General features: G+C 39.2%; 1 protein-coding gene and 2 long non-coding RNA genes across 6 annotated transcripts in view; 2 read left to right on the top strand and 1 right to left on the bottom strand.

Moving 5' to 3' along the window:
• ZEB1 (zinc finger E-box binding homeobox 1) overlaps nucleotides 1-1423 on the bottom strand; it is a 193190-nt gene extending 191767 nt beyond the window's left edge. For all 4 annotated transcript variants that reach the window (XM_047743597.1, XM_047743599.1, XM_047743598.1 and 1 more), the window contains exon 1: nucleotides 1331-1423. In XM_047743597.1, the coding sequence (XP_047599553.1) occupies nucleotides 1331-1388 (58 nt within the window). In that variant the 5' untranslated portion in view covers nucleotides 1389-1423. The remainder of the gene's footprint in view (nucleotides 1-1330) is intronic.
• The window catches only part of LOC125108006 (uncharacterized), a 71897-nt gene continuing 51570 nt past the window's right edge, over nucleotides 45-20371 (top strand). The window contains exon 1 of the long non-coding RNA XR_007129729.1: nucleotides 45-341. This is a non-coding gene — a long non-coding RNA (uncharacterized LOC125108006). The remainder of the gene's footprint in view (nucleotides 342-20371) is intronic.
• Nucleotides 1118-7765, top strand: LOC125108007 (uncharacterized). The gene is made up of 3 exons (XR_007129730.1): nucleotides 1118-1728; nucleotides 5203-5354; nucleotides 5482-7765. It is a non-coding gene; the product is annotated as an uncharacterized LOC125108007 (long non-coding RNA).

Genomic DNA, 20371 nt, shown 5'->3' with positions numbered 1-20371 from the left:
TTTATTTATTTATTTTTAACTCTCACGCCAGGCAGAAGGGTGTGTATTGCCCCGGCACATCAGCACAAATCAATAAACATTGCAGCTGCAGCGACAGCAGCAGACCCGTGCGTCCGTCGGTCCGTCTGCCCCCTCCCCCACCCTCCTTCCACCCGAGACCAAGAGCGCCATCCAAGCTCCATTATCCGGCTTCAGCGCTCCGTGCGTCCGGCCCAGGTAACAACTTCCCCAAAAACCGAAAGAGAAAAATGAGAGGCGTACGCACAGAACCCCATCCCAGCGCGGAGAAGGAGTCTCCCCCGGGGAGGGGGGATCTGTCTGTGGTGCTTCCCTAAGACCAGGTAACAACTCCACAAACACACCCGCTGCCCAGCTCGCCGCCATCCACAGATCTCCCACAGCAGCAAGTAGGTGCCCGCTCCTGCCCCATCTCCTCTGCCGCCCCACCAGCTCCCCACTGAACGTGGACCTCACTCGCGGGGCTCGCCTCGGCGTCCCCAGCCGGGGGCCCGCGGTACGGTGGCCCGAGGCGCGGGGGAGGAGGGGCGCTTAGGGACCCGCGCCTCCGCTCCGCTAATCCCCATTCCGCGAGCGCGCCTCGCCGGCCGGTCACAACTTTACCGCCGCCGGCCGAGCCCGGTCCGCCAGCGGCGCGCACCGCCGGCGCCCGCGCACACGCGCGCACGGACGACACGCAGCCCGCGGCCGCCGCGTCCCGCCGCCGCCGCCGCCGCCGCCGCCGCCCGCCGCGCGCCCGCAGCCCGGCCCGGCTGGAGCCGCGGGGCCCGAGCGACGGCGCCGGCCGGGGCCGCGGCGCGCGGAAGCCACTTTGCACGGTCAGCGCCGGCCACAAGTTTGTTCCTCGGCTCCCGGGGGCCTCCGCGCTGAGGGAGAATAACGCGGAGGGGGCTGAGAGGAGGGGGAGAGGGGAGGCGCCGAGGGGCAAAAGAGTGGGGAAAAGTGCGGAAAGAAGCAACAGCCGCTCCACCCGGGACCAGAAAAGTGGCCGGCCGCGTCCCGGCCGCCCGCCCTGCGCCGGGGATGCGGCGGCTAACGGTCCAAGGAGGCGGCAGGGGCGGCAGGAGCCGCTAGGCGGAGAGAGACCAGGTAAGAGACATAACGGTTCAGGGAGAGCGAGCGGCCGCGGCGCGGCTCCGGCAGCGGCAGCAGCGGAGGGGGGCAGAGAGCACTACTTTCTACTTTCCCACTCCACTTTGCCCGTCTCTGCCCCGGCCGCCCCCAGCCCGGCTCGCCCCCCTCACCCCCGGGGGCGCCCCGGCTGCCCGGCTCCCCCTGACTCCGCCGCTCCCCGGTCCCCTCCGCCACTCACCGTTATTGCGCCGCGGGTTCGCCTGCTTTCTGCGCTTACACCTGGGGCCATCCGCCATGATCCTCTCGCTTGTGTCTAAATGCTCGAGTCACCTCCTCCCCCTCCCTCCCCCTTCCCCCCCACCCCTCCGCCTCCACCCCTCCCCCCTCCCCACCGCACCTGGTTTACGACACTCGCGGCTTTACGACATCACCTTCCTTACACCTAGAGCCGCTCGCTCTACGGCCGGAACCTCGTTGCTAGGGAGAGGACGGTTTGCGGCAACCGTAGAAGCAGCTGAGTTTGAATTGAGGGGAGAGGGAAAAGTTTCCCTCAGGTGTCGTGGGATGGAGGAGGGGGGCGTTGGGAAACTGTGGAGACGCGGTCTGAAGCGCGGCAGGCAGTTGGGAGTGAGAAAGGTAAAGTAGGAGGCTCAGCAGCGTTGTGCTTCTTGAACTGGCCACACCCGCCGCGGCTGCCTGGGGCGCGGACGGGTCTGGCTGATCGCTCTCAGGACCCGGTACCCTCAGAGCTGCCCCCTCGCAGTGACCGGAGCAACCTGTCCTCCCGCTTGGTCAAGGTTGGGCTCTGCTCCCACGCAGCGTGTGTTCTCTCAGCGCATCTTGGGGCGCGGGAGAGGGTCGTGCTCTGGGCTACCCCGGGAGTTCCCAAGCGTAGAGGGAGGGTAGGTTCGGGGAACAGTAGGGACTGATTTGGGAAGCTCGGCCTCTGACGGCGAGGACACGTGGCGTCACGGAGAGACTACCTGACCCCACAGTTCTCACTCCCTTGCCTGACACGGACGCACGGTTTTCCCCCAAGCGAACAGGGATGGGAAGTGGCTTCAATTAGATAAAACTTCAGCTGGACCGAAAGAGAGGCGAGAAGTTCCTCTTGCAGGCAACACCGGCGGTGAAGCATAATGAGTAATACCCACACGGCCCCTGTCTCACTTCCTCATCCGCACCAGGCTCTCACCTGCTGTCACCTCGGCCTCCCCCGCCCCGCCGCGGAGCTGTGGGCCCTCCTCCCTGCTTTCCCCTTAGAGTAGACGGAGAGCGGAGGCGCTGAGACGTAGAGTTAAGGTACTAAGGGTTTACTACCTAAATGGGCAGTTATCGCTGAATAGGACCTTAAGGCAAGAGACAAGGGCTGACAGATGTCTTTGAAATTGATAGATTGCTGATCTTATCTCAAGTCTCTCACTTTATACAAGTTTGGGGATTTCTGAAAGACCATATAGATAACACTACAAATAATAAGAAAGTCAGGTCTTCCGTATTCAGTAGGATTTAGCTTTCCCTCCCACCCATCCCTCTGCCCCGTTCAGATGAGGACATGTCTTTGGTACCAGCTTTATAGAATGAGCTGTATTTCAAGTAATTCAGCTGTAAATTAACAATGTAAAAGTTACTGATGGAGGGAAGCCTGGGTGGCTCAGTTGTTAAGCGTTTACTTTCATCTGGGGCCCTGATCTTAGGGTCCTGGGGTGGAGCCCCTCACAGGGCTCCGCGCTCAGCGGGAAGCCTGCTTCTCCCTCTCCCACTCCCCCTGCTTGTGTTTCTTCCTCTCTCGCTGTGTCTCAGTCAAATATATAAATAAAATATTTTTTAAAAGTTACTGATAGAAAAATTGAGAAAACTGAAATGTGACTTAGAGTATTAGAAATAAGTCACCCAGCACAGTGCTGTCACATAGTAGGTGCTCAATAAATTTGTAATTTTTGCCATGCCTATGGCAAGATTATTATATTAAAATCATCTTTTAAACACTCTAGAAGTTTAGAAGATCCATTAATAATCTCTTCAAACCTTTCAACTGAACTAAATTTACATCTGAAGTCTGGTAATTTAAAATTAGAAAGTTTAATCCTGAATATAGATGAAAATTTTCTCTCCCACATTTTCTTTGGCATTTAGAGAAGTGAATGCATTATTTATTAGTGCATGAAATGTGACTGTAAATATTCTTTGCTATACATTATGTCTATATATCTACTCATCCTCATGCCAAAACCAGAATCATTACTCTTAATGATCATCTTAAGAACAGGCAGTCCTCCATTTCCCTAATACCATGTTAACTGCATTTGTATATGTCAGAACCAGAACCATGTCCATGTTTTGCTTGGTTCAAGCAGTAATTTTTTCCTACTTCCTAAAAGCTGTACAGTGTTCTTCAGTTGCCTTCTGAATCCAGCAATTCCTCCCACCACACACAACTTTTTTTTTTATAGCTACCCTAATTTCCAGTCAGAAAGGGAAAAAAAATACTTTCTAAGTAGAAAGTGTGTATAGCACACATTCTATCTAGTCTTAAACTTAGGAAGTATTGCTCCTGTGCTTTTCTCTTTCTGAAGTGTCTGTCCTATACCTCCCTACTAAGCTTCCTTTAATATTCATCCTCACCTTAAAATCAAAGAGACAAAGGGACAAGTAGGTAGTTATTGTCTTCCTTGCTTTAATGGTTACTGGTTTAGTTAGCTTGGGCTAGACTTTTTTTGTTGTTCATTTCTGTGCCCTCAGGACCTCGTGGAGTACCTAGTTACATAGCAGATGCTCAATAGGGAAATATTTCTTAAATTAATATTCTTGACCTTTCCTATATAAAGTGAGGATTGTTTATCTGCCTTCATCACATTAGTTGTTAGGAACAGTTGAAGTCATGGATGTAAAAGCTAAATACTGTCATTTATATCTTGCCTTATTTTGAAACTAATTGATTTTGATTTTAGTGTCTCCATAATGGTTTTCCCTGAATGATTAACTCTGCTCACTCCTGTGTTTTAAATATACATAGGAAATATTGATATCCTAAATATTCTAATATGAAATTTCAGTTTTGTAAAATTCTGGAAAAATGATATATATTACAAATTGAATATTTGATTAATACATTTTGTTCACTGTAACGTTCCCAAAATTGTTGAAATCTAGACTGAAAAGAAAGCAGACGAAAGTAAATCTCAGAATAAATTGTTGCCTTATGCATATGTGATGGTTGCTTCTTATCTCTTAAATATAACTAAATAATTGGAAAAAAATCTTTAGAATAAATTTAGAAAAGGGAGAACTTTATTAAACTTTATTAAAGTTTACCTTTATTTAGTCAGTTATACCTCAGTAAAAAATTTAGGTTCATTTACATCACCATGGTGGTCATACTATTAAGAGGGTTTTTTGTTGTTGTTGTTGTTTTTAATTTTTTATTTCTTTTCAGCGTTAACAGTATTCACTGTTTTTGCACCACACCCGGTGCTCCATACAATCCGTGCCCTCTCTAATACCCGCCACCTGGTTCCCCCAACCATACTTTTAAGAGTTTAACATGGGGGCGCCTGGGTGGCTCAGTGGGTTAAGCCGCTGCCTTCGTTCGGCTCAGGTCATGATCCCAGGTCCTGGGTTCGAGCCCCGCATCGGGCTTTCTGCTCAGCAGGGAGCCTGCTTCCTCCTCTCTGCCTGCTTCTCTGCCTACTTGTGATTTCTCTCTGTCAAATAAATAAATAAAATCTTTAAAAAAAAAAGAGTTTAACATGTATCTTTTATCATTGATTTTAGTTGTTATAGTGTCCATATACAATATTTATTCAATATATGTACTTCTAATTTAAGTGTAAATGAAATGTTTATATTCTGCCTCTAGTGTGCACTGGGATTGAAATTCTAGTGTGCACATGTGCTGAAAGAGGTATTCTGGTAAAAATGAATTATTACAATCTTTTAAATTTATAAGGAAAATAAATGGATAGAATATTCAATACTGATTTTTTTCTATAAATTTTTTTCTATAAATTTTTCATAAACCCTTTGCACCTGCTATTTGCTTTCCCTGTACAGTTCATGTATAAGTTAGGATAAAATTTGACATAAAATTCTTTTGAATTTAAAATGTAGATATTTCATGGTGTTCTACATCAAGCATATGATTTTCTCGTACCTCACTTCCTGAACACATTTGGGAAGTATAACTTATAATACGATTTTATAATCTCCATCAAGATAAGAAGTTGGTTGTTTTCATTGGAAGATAACATTAACTGCATCAGGTAAATTAATTACATTACCATGTAATTTTAATTTTAGAGCTTTGAAAGAAAAAGAATAAATTTGACATAGGTTTTCCATCAAAGTACAGAATTTAGAAGTCCTGTAATGTTGCCCTCCATTCCTTAGCTCAATAGTGACTCTGGACATGGAGTTCACAATGAGACAAAAGAGGGCAATGGTAGTTTAACTGCTGCAGTTTGACCAAATTCTACAGTCACTGAGTCAGGAAGGAAACAGAGTGATCCAGAACCAACAGCTGTCTTTGGGACCCACACCAACTCTTCTAATAAAGTCTTCCAGGAGGTAATAATAGGGACAAATGGTTTCCCCAAACCTCCATATGGTTTTATTATATATTGCACCATAAAATGTTTTTTTCCTCTTGGGTGTAAGTCTCCTATTTTTAATATAAGTCAATGAAATGTTAACACACAGAGCTTATTTGGGGGGCATTTTTTTTAGGAACATGTCTAATACGGACATATGTAACTCTAAATAAATGTAGAAAAAATATGTTTGGAGGGTGTTAATGAACATCCAAAAACTAAAACTAATCTTTCCATAAAATCACAGTAATTAATATGATTGTTTTCAAAGGCTGCCTTCACGGAAGAGAGTTTCTTTTAGAACATGTATAACATTTTTTTTTTTTGTATACTTGACAACTATAGGTAAATTAAAGAGCCATGTGCATATTCTGGATTTCAGTGAATTTACCCTATCAGGGATCTGATACCTGATTTCTACTGCTGATTTTCCCCCCTCTTGTCTCCTTGTATGTCTTTTCTGTGGCATCTTGATTTTTTTTTTTTTTTTAAGTAGCTGACTGGTTCTGTGACAGAGTGTAGCTATTTCATTGACCTATAGTCCACAGATCCTCAGTTACAGTCACTGCCACTTTTCATTCCTTGGAGTATATATATATGTTTTTTTTAATATTAGCAGTCAGTAAAAGGTTTTCAATGTCCCACAATTGTGTTGAGCTCACATGAAAAAGTTGGCAATAAGAAACACCCTGTGTTGAATTATATCCACAACTTTAAGATCATTGGTCAGACCCTTCTCATTCTTTCATATGCCTCTATTTCTAGCTCACTCTCTTTATCCTAATTACATAAATAGATCACAGACTCTGCCCCTCTCCACTGGTTTATGTTTTAATCATTCTCCTCATCTTTCTTTGTGCCAGGTCTAACATACCTATTTGGATCAATTCCTTTCTCTCTTTGTTCAAAGTATTTTAAGTCATCCCAACTCTGTAAAATGCTTTGATTTTTCATATTCTGGTCTTTCTTTGTCCCTCAAAGTCCATTCTCTGCATTTTTATGTTCTTAGAGGCTAATTTTTATGGACCACAACACCCAGGATCCTTTGCCCTCTGGTTTCTGTTTGGTTTCAACCAATTTGGAGGCCTTGGCAAATGATCACATGAAGGAAAGAGAGATAGGTCAGGATATTTATTGCACCTTCCCCCATACTCCGCCCCGCCTGTTTGTGGCTTTTGGCAGTAACTTCATTCCTCTACCTAGGGCCATGGTTCTAGTCATACAACCCTATCTCATGGCAACAGGTCTTGGCAAGTTCCAGCAACTGCTTCCCTTTGTCCCTTCAGGCCTAGGGATGGCAATGGTGTCCATATATTATGAATCCTTGGGGACTTTATTCCTTATTGGTTCCCCTAAAGCCTGCCCACATCTCTGTAAATAGTCTCTTCATCAAACTCTCTTCAGTTTACCCTTTGAGTGTGCCATTTGCTTCCTGCCAGGCCCCTCAATACTTATACATAGAGAAATAAAATACATTTACCCTTATTTATCAATCCAGAATTTTATTTCTATTGATCACAACACTAAAGTTTGCATATGATATAAATATTTCAGTGACTAAGTATATACTCATGTACTATGTGTACATGCAAAATCTGACAAATACTTAGAAATATTCCAGAGTCTACTACATAGTAATTATTCAGTAACTATTTGTAGAATGAAGGCCTCTGTGCTAATGATATGAAATCTAAGAGAGACTACTTTTATATACTTAAAACATGAAGGGGAAAAGAAAATCTTAATACCACAGTATTAAGTTGGAGATAACTGGTTGTCTCCAGTATGTTTCTTCTTAATAATGGAACCCTCCCCTCCTACCCATGGCTACTTGAATGGTCTTTTCACAAATCTCGGTGTTACTGTGCTACTCAGTTCTGGCCAGTGAGATATAGGTGGAGGTGATGTGTGTAATGTTGAGGAAGTCTGTCCTTCAAAAGGAGATGGTTCACCATTCTTTCTCTTCTTGCTGGTTTGAATCAGAACTGCTAGCTAGAGCTTCTTAAGATTAAGAAAGATAGAGCAACAAGATTGAAGGGTCCCAAGTCCTTGACATGATAGAATACCATAACTAACCCTAGACTTCTTACTTCCAGATCTCTTTTATTTAGAGAGAAATAAACATCTTCTTTAAGCTACCATTATCTTAGATTTCCTGTTGTAGGCAGCCGAAGTTAATCCTGTTTGATACAGGTATGTATATGAGTATCCTATTGTTATGGCAAAAAATTATCACAAAGTTAGTGGCTTAAAATAACATCCATTATCTTACAGTTCTTGAAATCAGAAGTCCAAAATGGGTCTCACCAGGCTAAACTCAAGGTTTTGGTAGGATTAGTTTCCTCCAGAAGGCTCTAGGAGGGGCTCTTTCTTTACCTTTTCCAGCTTCTAGGGGCTACCCACATTCCTTGACTTATGGCCCCTTCCTCTGTCTTCAAAGCCAGCAACATTGGGCCAAGCTCTTCTGCTGTCAGCTTACTAGTTCTTTTTTTTTTTTTTTTAATTTTCAACATAACAGTTGCTCCATGCAATCCATGCCCTCTCTAATACCCACCACCTGGTTCCCCCAACCTCCCTCCCCCCACCTCTTCAAACCCTTCAGATTGTTTTTCAGAGTCCATAGTCTCTCATTGTTCACCTTCCCTTCCAATTTTCCCCAACTCCCTTCTCCTAACTCCCCATGTCCTCCATGCTATTTGTTATGTTCCACAAATAAGTGAAACCATATGATAATTGACTCTCTCTGCTTGACTTATTTCACACAGCATCATCTCTTCCAGTCCCGTCCATGTTGCTACAAAAGTTGGGTATTCATCCTTTCTGATGGAGGCATAATACTCCATAGTGTATATGGACCACATCTTCCTTATCCATTCGTCCGTTGAAGGGCATCTTGGTTCTTTCCACAGTTTGGCAACCATCTCCCCCTTCTATTTCTAGGGGCATTTGTGATTAAATTAGGTCCACCCAGATAATTCAGGATATCTCCACATTTCAGAATCAGCTGATCGGCAAACTTAATTGCATCTGCAACCTTAATTCCCACATAATCTAACATATTCACAGGTTCTGGGAATTAGGGCATAGACATCTTTGGAGGCCACTGTTTGCCTACCAAAGTATGCAGGCTTTAAGTTTCATAATAAATATTTTTATTGATTTATTTGTTCATCTTTAATTTATAAACAGCTTTAAAACATTATGGTAATTGGTCATTACTTTTAATGTAACATTTAGCATTGTGCCACATAGAGTTTTAATAATTATTCATTAGTTCATTTATTTAATTGCTGTTGTCGTTCATATTCTATGTGACAGATGCTATGTGGGGGCTTCATACACTTCTTGACCTCAAGAAGTGCAGGAAGAAACAGATTGACAAAAAGACTGTTTAAATAAATGTCCAGGAGATCTAGTATACAAAGGAGAGACAACTAACCTGAAGTTAAGTAAGTCTTTCTTAGAGAAGGATAGAATTTATTGGGAAAATGAGGGAAGGCTGTTAAAGGCAGAAGTAACAACATATGCAGACCCCTCCAGATGAATGTGCGGTGTTTTGGGGGCAGAGGATCCAAGAGAAGAAGAGCATCAAATAAAAGGAATACCTATTCCAGATGAGGCTGCAGAAGTGGGTAAACAGGAAACAGATCACATAAAGATTTTAAGGATTGGGGACCCTGTACTGAAAACAATTGTAATGTATGAAAGGGTTTTTAAAAAGCCAAGAGTGTCCACATTATATAAGTGTTCTGATGGTGGGGGGATAGCAAGAGGAGCAGAAGAAAAGTGAACAGAACAGCATTCATCAGGGAACTTTAATACAAGTTTTTTTCCTCTTGTATAATCGTTTATAAAGGAGTAACTTAGCCATAACTAAAAGCCATACAAGATGTGGCTATCTGAAATGAAGCACAGGTGAAGAATAACGTTTTCAGATTATATTAACAGATAATACTATTGTTAAATTGTAAGCAACATAAACCATACTTAATATTTGTAATGTTTATAATAATAAATTGTTTCAGGTTGGACTCCTAAAACTGTCTTGCTACATGCCAGGCCCTCAAAATTATATGATAAGTGAATGTTTTAAAAGGCTTCAGTATATCCTTTAATACTGTTTTCCCTCTATTATGTTTACAATACCCTAATGCACTAAAGCTAACACCTCCCCGTTCAGATTCTGCTGTCTTCCAAATTACCTTATATACTTCCAAGAAAGCAGACTTCATTTTCTTTCCCTCACATCCTTCAGAGTACCTTGTACGCACCACTATTGTAGCATTTACTTTGCTTTTACTATGTTTTACATCTGTCTTCTCTCCTAGCCTGAAATTTTTATCTTTGTATTTCTGATACCAAAAACAATGCCTGTCAAACAGGAAGCACACTCAGTAACTATGGAATAGAGCAGAAGTTTCTGCCGTCTGTGAATCATTCTGGCACAAGCACTTTTGTGAAGAGCAAATGAGATCTTGTATGTGAGGTGTTTTTACATGGTGCCTGGCACGTGATAAATAGTAAACAATAGGTAATACAGCAAAAGCAAATTTTTAGACAAAGATCAGAGCCAGATATTTGGAGCATAAACCACACCACACCTTTCTGTTCCACAAGGCTAAAATATAATTTTTATCCCTGAAAATGTCACTTCAGGCATAGGTGGAATGATTCTAATAAAGGACAAAAGGAAGAGGTGAGATTAACATGTTTGTTTAGCATTAGTTGGAATATTTGTTATATCATGTAGAGATACTGTTGGCTTCCGTTAACTATATTATCTAAGGAATTGTCTGCACAGTAACTAAACTTACTACCCTAGCATAAATAACACTATTTTCAATGTAATTAGATGGCAAGAACATTTTTTAAAATACAAGTTAAAGATTATTATAGAAGAACTATAAAATCTGTCTTAGTTTTATTTCCTGGTTTGTGTGGAACAGACACCAATTCAGATAGAAGTTCATGATATTTTTTTTTTTTCCATAGCATTCAAGAGTAGGAGAACAATCAGGTCTCCTAGGTAAAGAGTTGAATCACCTTTAGATAGACAGAACCTCTCCACCTCTTACCTCTGCATCTCTGCACTTCTGTTTAACTTTCTTTCAGGACTTACTACTGTGCACAAAGGTGTTACCGACTCAAAAGAGGTACGAAAAGACACCTAAATGTGCCCACTATAAAATTACACAATACTTAGAGGAAAAGAAATCGTCCCTATTCCTACCCTAAGACTAGTATTATTCAGTGCTTTTTTCACATGTATAGTTTATATAGTTGCAGTGATGCCTAGTTTTTGCCATACATGTATGAGAACTACATGAAATTTAGTATTATGCCTTTTCACTTAACATACCACACACCTTTTCCTATATAGGCACATAACCTTGCACTTGAATTTTTTTTAACTTGGCTATAATATTCCTTGAATTGGAATTTACTAAATTTACTATAATTTACTAAACCAGATACATATTATTGAACATTTGAATCACTTCCATTTTTTGTTTTATGAATAATGAACACTGTTGTAGTATAGTTTTTGTTTGGTTTTTTGATCATTTCCTGGGGAAATAGTCTCAGAACTGGAATTTAGTCAACAGAAATAAATATGGTTGTATCTTTTTAAGCCTATTGTCAGCTTGTTTTTGCAAAGGATCGTACCAATGTATGATGCCACTGGAAATACATGAACTTGTCTCACCATGATTAAAAATTTTCGAAATTTGTAGCTTATTTCCTAGAGTGGATGAACTTTGCATTCCCACAGTAGGGAGGTTCCTCAAAAAGTTAAAAATAGAACTACTCTGAAATCCAGCAATTGTACTACTAGGTATTTGCCCAAAGGACACAACACTGATTCTAAGGGATACGTGTACCCCAGTGTTTATAGAAACAATTTATCAACAATAGCCAAATTATAGAAAGAGCCTAAATGGCCATTGACTGATGAATGGATAAAGATGTGGAGGAAGGGGTGCATATATATCTATATCTGTATATATCATGGAATATTACCCATTAAAAAAAAAGAATGAAATCTTGCCATCTGCACAGCATGGCTGGAGCTAAGAGAGTATTATACTAAATGAAATAAGTTGTTCAGAGAAAGACAAACACCATATGATTTCATTCATATATAGAATTTAAGAAACAGAAGAGATGAGCATAGGGGAAGGGAAAAAAGGCAAACCAGCAAACAAACTCTTAATTATTGAGAACAAACTGAATGCTGGGGGGAGGTTGAAGTATGAGTTAAATGGGTGCTGGGTATTAAGGAGGGCACTTGTGATGAGCACCCAGTGTTCTATTGAAGTGATGAATCACTAAACCCTACACCTAAAACTAGTGTTGTGCCGTATGTTACTAACTAGAACTTAAATAAAAATTTGAAAAGAAAAGATATTGGTAGTTTATTTACACTGATTGTAAACATGAATTTCCTAATGGTTTAGAATATGTACATAGGAAAACACCTAAATGTGTATTAAATTCCATACTGGATTAAACCAATAATCATTTCAGTTCTGGATCTTGCAACCTCTTCAAGCTCTTTTATGCCTAGTATTACAAAAAAAAAAAAACAAACAATATATTTGTTTATTTAAAATACCCTTGCTGAAAGAACAGTTTGTATTTCATTTAGCTTCTAACTAAATTTATCACTAGATTTTTAAATTAAAGAAATGTCTAACAAAATAACCATCCTTAGAATTTTTCTAAGTTTCAAATTCCTGCTAGCTCTTAAGCAATAATCAATTAACTGCAAAGATTCCTGTTATATGCTGGCAAAAGTTAACCATTTTAGAATTCTTGGGTAAGTGTACTTGACTGCAAAATAAATTGAAAAGTAACTCAAAGGAATTTCTAGGAATACTTTGCTGTAATCATTTAGGAAGGATGAAGCAGCTAATATGAAAAGCTCTTAAAGATTATGGGGCGCCTGGGTGGCTCAGTGGGTTAAGCCGCTGCCTTCGGCTCAGGTCATGATCTCAGGGTCCTGGGATCGAGCCCCGAATCCGGCTCTCTGCTCAGCAGGGAGCCTGCTTCCTCCTCTCTTCTCTCTCTGCCTGCCTCTCTGCCTGCTTGTGATCTCTCTCTGTCAAATAAATCTTTAAAAAAAAAAGATTAAAAATAAAGTCTGGTAGAAAGGTAAAGAACAGTGTGTATATAGTTTTCTACCGTTTACTACATGCACACACAAACACACAATTATGCATACCCAAACATGTGTAAGTGCATAGATTTTCTGTGGGAGGGCACATGATAGCAGTGTTTGCCTCTAGAGAGTTCTGGGAGACTAAAGCACAGGAAAGAGAAACTTACTTTGTACATATCTTCATATTTTTTGAATTTTGTATTGTGAACACATCTAAAACTATGGATCATGGTAATTTTTAATAATGGATACAAAGGGCTAGAGAATCCTTCTAAAACTTTTTTTGGGCATAAGGTTATTCCCTAAGGGGTGGTAGTTGTAAACTAGAAAGACTGCAGTACTCAAAATTATGATCCCATTCACTAGTTCATTTATTCAACTACTATTCTTGTGCATATTCTATGTGACAGATGCTATGTGGGGCTATAAATGCTTCATACACCTTTTGACCTCAAGAAGTGCAGAAAGAAACAGATTAACAAAAAGACTGTTTAAATAAATGTCCAGGAGATCTAGTATACAAAGGAGATAGATACATCTAAACTAACCTGGAGTCAAGTAAGTCTTTTTTGGAGAAGGATAGAATTTGTCAGGAAAATGAGGGAAGAATGTTAAATGCAGAAATTACAGCATATGCAGACCCCTCCAGATGAAAGTGTTTTGGGGACAGAGGATCCAGTAGAATAAGAGCATCAAATAAAAGGAATACCTATTCCAAATGAGGCTGCAGAAGTGGGTAAACAGGTGGAATTAATCTTGCTGATCTTGAAATGGGGAGATATCCTGAATTATCTGGGTGGACTTAATTCAATCAAAAATGCCCTTAAAAACAAAAGAGGGAGGCAGAAATAGAATTAGTGAGCAGAAGAAGGACTCTCTCTGTCCAGTGTTGCTGGCTTTGAAGATAGAAGAAGGGGCCATGAGCCAAGGAATGTAGGTAGCCCCAAAGAAGACAAAGAAAGATTCCCCCCTAGACCCTTCTGGAGGAACCTAACCCTACCAAAACCTTGAGTTTAGCCTGGTAAGACCCACTTTCGACTTTTGACTTCTAAGAACTGTAAGATAATATATTTGTGTTATTTGAAGCCACTAAGTTTGCGATAATTTTTTGCAATAACATTAGGAAACACCTATATATACCTATATCAAACAGCATTAACTTTGGCTGCCTACAACAGAAAATCTAAGATAATGGTGGCTTAAAAAAGATATGTTTATTTCTCTCTATATTAAAGTGATTCCATTTAAAGCTGTAGAGACATAGTCAATTCTTAGCCCTGCTAACAGGCAGAGGCATAGCATGGTCTGACAAAATCACAGATCTCTGTTAGCCAATATTTATACTTTTAATTCCTATCTAAACCTTACAATTCTGGCCAATTTTCTATTTTGCTGATTTTCTATGGTAAGTTCTTAATCTCAGGTGACTTTTCTTGCTCTCCTCTATCAAGATTGCCTTCAGGTAGCAAAGGGCACTTAGGGAATAGAAGAACACTTTCACTATTAACAAAAGAATGAATGAATGAATGAATGAATGGGATTTGAGGGTCCACACTCAACTCTTTCCTATGGGTATAACCTTGGATATACCTCCCTAACTTCTCTGACTCTGAGCCTGAGTTCCTTCTCTGCAAAATCAAATCTAATTTCTCTGCATACACCAAAAATTCCCTACTTATTCACAGGGTTTTGGTGAGTGTCACATGAGATCATGTATGGGAAAGTTATTTTAAAAACCGTAAGACATAGAATTTTGAATTTTTATTGTACGAACCTGCTAGATCAACATAATTCTCCCTAGAGTCAAATACTCATGAATTTTGAATAATTGACTCTTTTGTATTTTATGACAGCCCCTATGATACTAACTCATTTGAGTAACATGAATTTTTTTTTTTAAATAACGACTTTTTTTTTTTTTTTACTTCTTCCTCTTGTTCACACCGTGATGGAGTTAAAATGTCAAAAACAGGTCTGAATTGACACAGTATATCAAATACTTGACTATTACATTAAATCTACCTTGATACAGTTTTGAAAAATAATTGCTTTTTATTTCTTAAGGTGGTTGCAAAGGACTGGTTTTGGCTTTATGACCAGTTTTGTCTTTGAAATTATCTACTTAGATTTTTTTAATCATTTTTTAAATTTATTTTCAGCATAACAGTATTCATTGTTTTTGTACCACACCCAGTGCTCCATGCAATCCGTGCCCTCTCTAATACCCACCACCTGGTTCCCCTAACCTCCCACCCCCCCCCACCTCTTCAAACCCTTTCAGATTGTTTTTCAGAGTCCATAGTCTCTCATTGTTCACCTCCCCTTCCAATTTCCCCCAACTCCCTTCTCCTAACTCCCCATGTCCTCCATGCTATTTGTTATGCTCCACAAATAAGTGAAACCATATATCTACTTAGATTTTGAACAACTGTCAAATGTAATTGAATTTAAGCAAGTTTTTCTTTCTAGGTAGCTTCATGAAGTGTTTTTACAGATCATACAAATGTCCACAAAGAGCCAAATTATTGCTTTATTCCTACATTTGATACTGCTTTACATTGTTGCTGTATATGTATAGATAATTATGTTGTTTCACCCTCAGAAACCATATTTTAATAGTTATAGCTGAATTTATTCCTAGTTAAAATAGTATATAAAGCATGCACATTTAGAGTCAACATTATTCTATGTGTTTTGTTATTACAACTAATGATTTACATTATTTTAATGTTGTAAATAGCTGTGGAATCTAGTCATTTTGTGTGTTACTGAATTCTTTACTGTCATTAAATATCTTTTCTCTTTAGTAGCTCAACTTATTTCTTGAATTTACCCATATGATATTGTGCTTTTGATCTGTTAAAGTCACCAATAAATATGTTACTGTTTTTCAAATAATGTCATAGTAGGATGAAGAATTTTCTGGTGGGTATTTTCATTAGCTAACTGGTAACATTTTTAGTAAATGCCAAAAGTAATATATGATTATAAAACATCATATGTTCAGCATCAACTTTATAAATAGCAGAAATGGATAGTAGATGATATTACTCAGATATTGTCTGCTAAAGAAAAAAACTAAAAACATTGACTCTGAGAAAAATACTAGTTTTTTGAGATGATAGAATAAATTGATTATAGTTCTTCCCTATTTTACTTTATTTTTTTTTATTTATAGAGGAAAATGCAACCTGATTTTTTTTCTAATTACCTAGTTTACTTATATTTTTGTCCTCCCTTGAAATCAAGTTCTTCAGTCTTCGGGTATGTTATGGACATGCATCAAACTACTAAAATCCACTTTGGGTGGTTGAGGTTGGTTTCAAATCATATCCTTGTTGCATCTGCTCTCCTTTCAGTGCTAGACAGCAGCGGACTGACCAAAAGACTATCAACCCCACAAAAGCATTTGATGCAAAGAATTTGACAACCCATTAGCTAGAAAACCATCACCTGAATAATCCAAAATCGATTGAAGCTTTTCCCCCGTATGTAAAATTGTTCTGTCATTCCCTTCATTTTTTGCATTCCTGCTTTGTATAGCCTTGGGAAGCATAGATCAGTGATGTAGCAGTAAAAGACATCATGATACCAAATAGGAAATGAGGACTTGGGAGATGCTTTGGACCTCTTAATTTTCAGGCCACTTGATAGCAGATACAGTTCATTACACAGGAAAATTGCTTGATCTTGGGAAAAGAGGGTGCTGGAGGTGAGGGAAAATGAGTTAGTCACCAATACAGTTCACCTTGCAATTCAGTCATTTAGATCTAACTAGAGAATGATTGCTGTCATGTTCCAGATAAAGAATGAAAGCTCTTCTCAGAATAAAATGGTGAATCATATATCCCCTGTTTAGATTCTAGGATAAAAAAGTAAAAGAAGGAAATAGTTTGCGTATGTTAATACACACCAATTTTAATAGAGAAAGTACTATTTGTAGAGCCTTTATAATTACTACATATTGTTTTTTTTTGAGCTTTATTATGACATTAGTAGATATTATTTCCATCTCTTATGTATAGAGAGACCAATTCAGAGGCTACAGTCATCCAGTTCATATAGACTGGGACTCAAATTCAGATTCTATGTGTAAATTCTGTTGTGCTCAGTAAACATAAAATATCCAGGGCTGTCCAAAGACAAGATTCTAAAGCATAAACCTTTATTCTAAAGCATAAAATTAATATTCAGAAAAAGAATTGTGAATATTCTTTTTAGTGAATATTCTGTTATATGTTCAATATTTCTATAAATTTTCTCATGCAAAACTTTGAGTGGCATATAATTCTTTCTATACTTCATTCTCTCTGTTTATTGAACATAAAACATTCCCTCCTGCCCCCCTTTCAGAAAATCTTTTTCCTTACTTCCCAGTCTCTATCCCTCCCATCTTTTTCCTTACTCTCCAGTCTCCATCCCTCCCCACTTGCCCTGATGACCCACCACAAATTTTACCAGCTTTATTTCATAATCAGTTGCTCTGTGTCTTGTCTCTCATTCCATATTATAAACTCATTTATGATAGAGACCATGGCTAATAAATCCTGCTATAGTGATGACCATATCTGGAAAAAATATATATTTTAAATATCTTTTATGATAGTTAACTACCATCTATGGCTGGTATAAGAAGAGTATCCTGGGAGGCCTGGTTGGCTCAGTTGATTAAGCAGCTGACTTGATTTCAGCTCAGGTCATGATCTCAGAGTCCTGGGATCTAGCCCTAGGTCAGGCTCCGCACTCAGCAAAGAATCTGCTTGGGGATTCTCTTTTCCTCTCCTTCTGCCCCTCCCCCCACTCTCTTGGGCACATGTGCTCTCTCTCTAAAATAAATCTCTAAAAAAAAGCAACGATCCTAATTGGATGCTAATATGCTAAAGAGACCACAGTTTTCTTCAGTGTACTTGATAACCTGAACTTAACCCAATAGGAAACAAAAGAGCTGAAAAAGAAGTACCCCTTTTTAAATGAGCTGCCAGGGATTAGCCATCACATTTTAGTACCATTATATATGGTATTATGATATTAGTATACCTGAGTTCTGAGAGCCAAAGAAGAAAAGACGGATTCTTGGAGCAAACACCTTTAACATAACTAGACAAAAACAAAAAAGGAAGACAGCACTCAGAAGTTGATATCCACCCTCCAAAACAATTAAAATTCTGAATTAGAATTTAGTAGCTCTGGGATAGAAAGGAATCTACATTGTTAATGGATGTGAGGACACATGACAATACCTCTTTAGAGTTATAGGGACAGGAAAGAAAATATATCTAGAGGAGTGAATACCTCTAGTGGGGAAAGCTAAGAGTTGGAAAACTAATACTACATTGTTGTTAGCGTAACCCACAAACAAAGATTCTCTTAAAATACAATTTTAAAGTTCTTGCATTAATATAATATATGGAGCCAAGACCCCATAGCCATAGTAGTTCCTCCTGGCACAGAAAAAATTGCCAACCAGATACAACATTAATTTGTAGAACTCTCAGGGTAGCCTTCCTTCAATATGCACATTTTATATTAGCCAGTGGAAAAATTAACAAATGGTAGAAATAGAGGTAAGGGGAGGAGAAGTTTTTTAAAGATAACACAAGATGTTCTAGTTGTCACTAGTTATCATGTAATGAAACATAAGCAGGGCAAGATCTCAAAAAATGTATCACTCATATCTTAGCAATCTATTTTTTTTCAAAACTAAGACTACCTGTAGTCAAAAACAAATGAATCCAGAATAGGAAGAAATCTCAGAAGCCTACCAAAAAATGGTTTTAAAAGTAAAGTAAAAATTTAGAAGTTAAAAAGTTTTGGGGCGCCTGGGTGGCTCAGTGGGTTAAGCCGCTGCCTTCGGCTCAGGTCATGATCCCAGGTCGTGGGTTCGAGCCCCGCATCGGGCTTTCTGCTCAGCAGGAAGCCTGCTTCCTCTTCTCTCTCTGCCTGCCTCTCTGCCTACTTGTGATTTCTCTCTGTCAAATAAATAAATAAAATCTTTAAAAAAAAAAAAAAAAGTTTTAAGTTGTGTTTCGGAACCAAGACTGATTCTACAAGAATAAAGATAGTGTTATACAAAAACACGCAAAATGTAGGGATTGAGAATTTTAGAGAATGAAATGAAATAAAAAACATATTAACTGTATATCTGAGGAAAATGATAATAGAAAGACGTGAGAGCTGGGAGAAAATCTAATATTCAAGAAAAAAAACAGGAAAGAATATAGATACAGATAAGAATTTTCCACAAAAAAATGTCAACAGAGAAGGAATGCCTTTTAAGAATCATTCAAGTTATGGGGTGCCTGAGTGGCTCAATGGGTTAAGTGTCTGCCTTTAGCCCAGGTCATGTTCCTGGGGACCTGAGACTGAGCCCCTCATCGGGCTCCCTGCTCAGCGGGGAGCCTGCTTCTCCCTCTGCTTGCCGCTCCCCTTGTTTCTGCTCTCTCTCCCTGTCAAATGAGTAAATAAAATCTTTTAAAAAAGAATCAAGTCATTAAGAAAGATCAAAAGAAATCAGTAGGAACAGAAGAATTTTTTAAAGGATTTTTGGATGGAACCAGCTATTAGTTTAAGGCACAAGAATTATTCTTTCATTGGTGGGGAAGGTCAATGTGGTAAGATCATTACAGAAAACATTGCTGGATTATTTTTAGAAAACTGTGTGTGTGGGTGTGTTAAAACTGAGGTAAAATATTGAACCAAAGATATCAAAACATGCTATTTAATCTTAAAAACCTAGCCTGAAACCAAGGGAGAGTGCCCTGTCTTTTTAAATGGGGACACTTACGAATTTGTTTATTCATTTATTTGACAAATATTTGTTGATCTGCTTCTCTGTACAAGGCACGGGTCTAAGTTCTTGGGGCTACGATAAGGAACCAGAGAGAAAAATCCCTGCCTAGCAGAACCTGTAGTCTAGTAAAATGAGACAAATAACAAATATAATAAATAAGCAAATTATATGTTAGAAGAGGTTTGACTGCTCTGGAAAAATAGAGCAGGATAAGAATGACTGGAGATGCAAAAACATCATGGTTGCTCTTTTAAATTACAAAACATAAAATTGCAGGACTATGTAATGGATTCTCAGAAAGATGCACGTAAGTATATTGAGGATGTCAGTGGAGATGAGCATTAAGATATGTCCAGTAAATGACCATTTGATTTTAACTGCTCAGTAATGTTTGGTTCACAGCAGGTGTCATAGCAGAAATTAAGTTGTGGAATTCTCATAAAAGAAATATATGGTTTTTTAAATGAGTGCTATAATAAACAAAATCTGTGATGTGTCCCATTAACTGAATCCCTAACACCTGTTCTCTTCATTTACCTTTTGTTTTTCATTTTGTTAAGTACCATTTCACTACTGTTTTAAAACAAAATAACTGAACATATGTGCACTATTAGTCATAAAACATTTACATCCTATTCTTTCCATCATTGTTAATGATAATATAATGTTTTGTGTTGAGTATGCTTAAAAAAAGGAATAATTTCTTTACCACAGATGAATATGTCCATCTCATCTGTT

This window comes from Lutra lutra, chromosome 8 (assembly GCF_902655055.1).
Source record: "Lutra lutra chromosome 8, mLutLut1.2, whole genome shotgun sequence".
In the NCBI taxonomy this organism is placed as follows: domain Eukaryota; kingdom Metazoa; phylum Chordata; class Mammalia; order Carnivora; family Mustelidae; genus Lutra; species Lutra lutra.
Note: the sequence above shows the minus strand (reverse complement) of the source record. Positions and strands in the feature narration are given on the sequence as shown.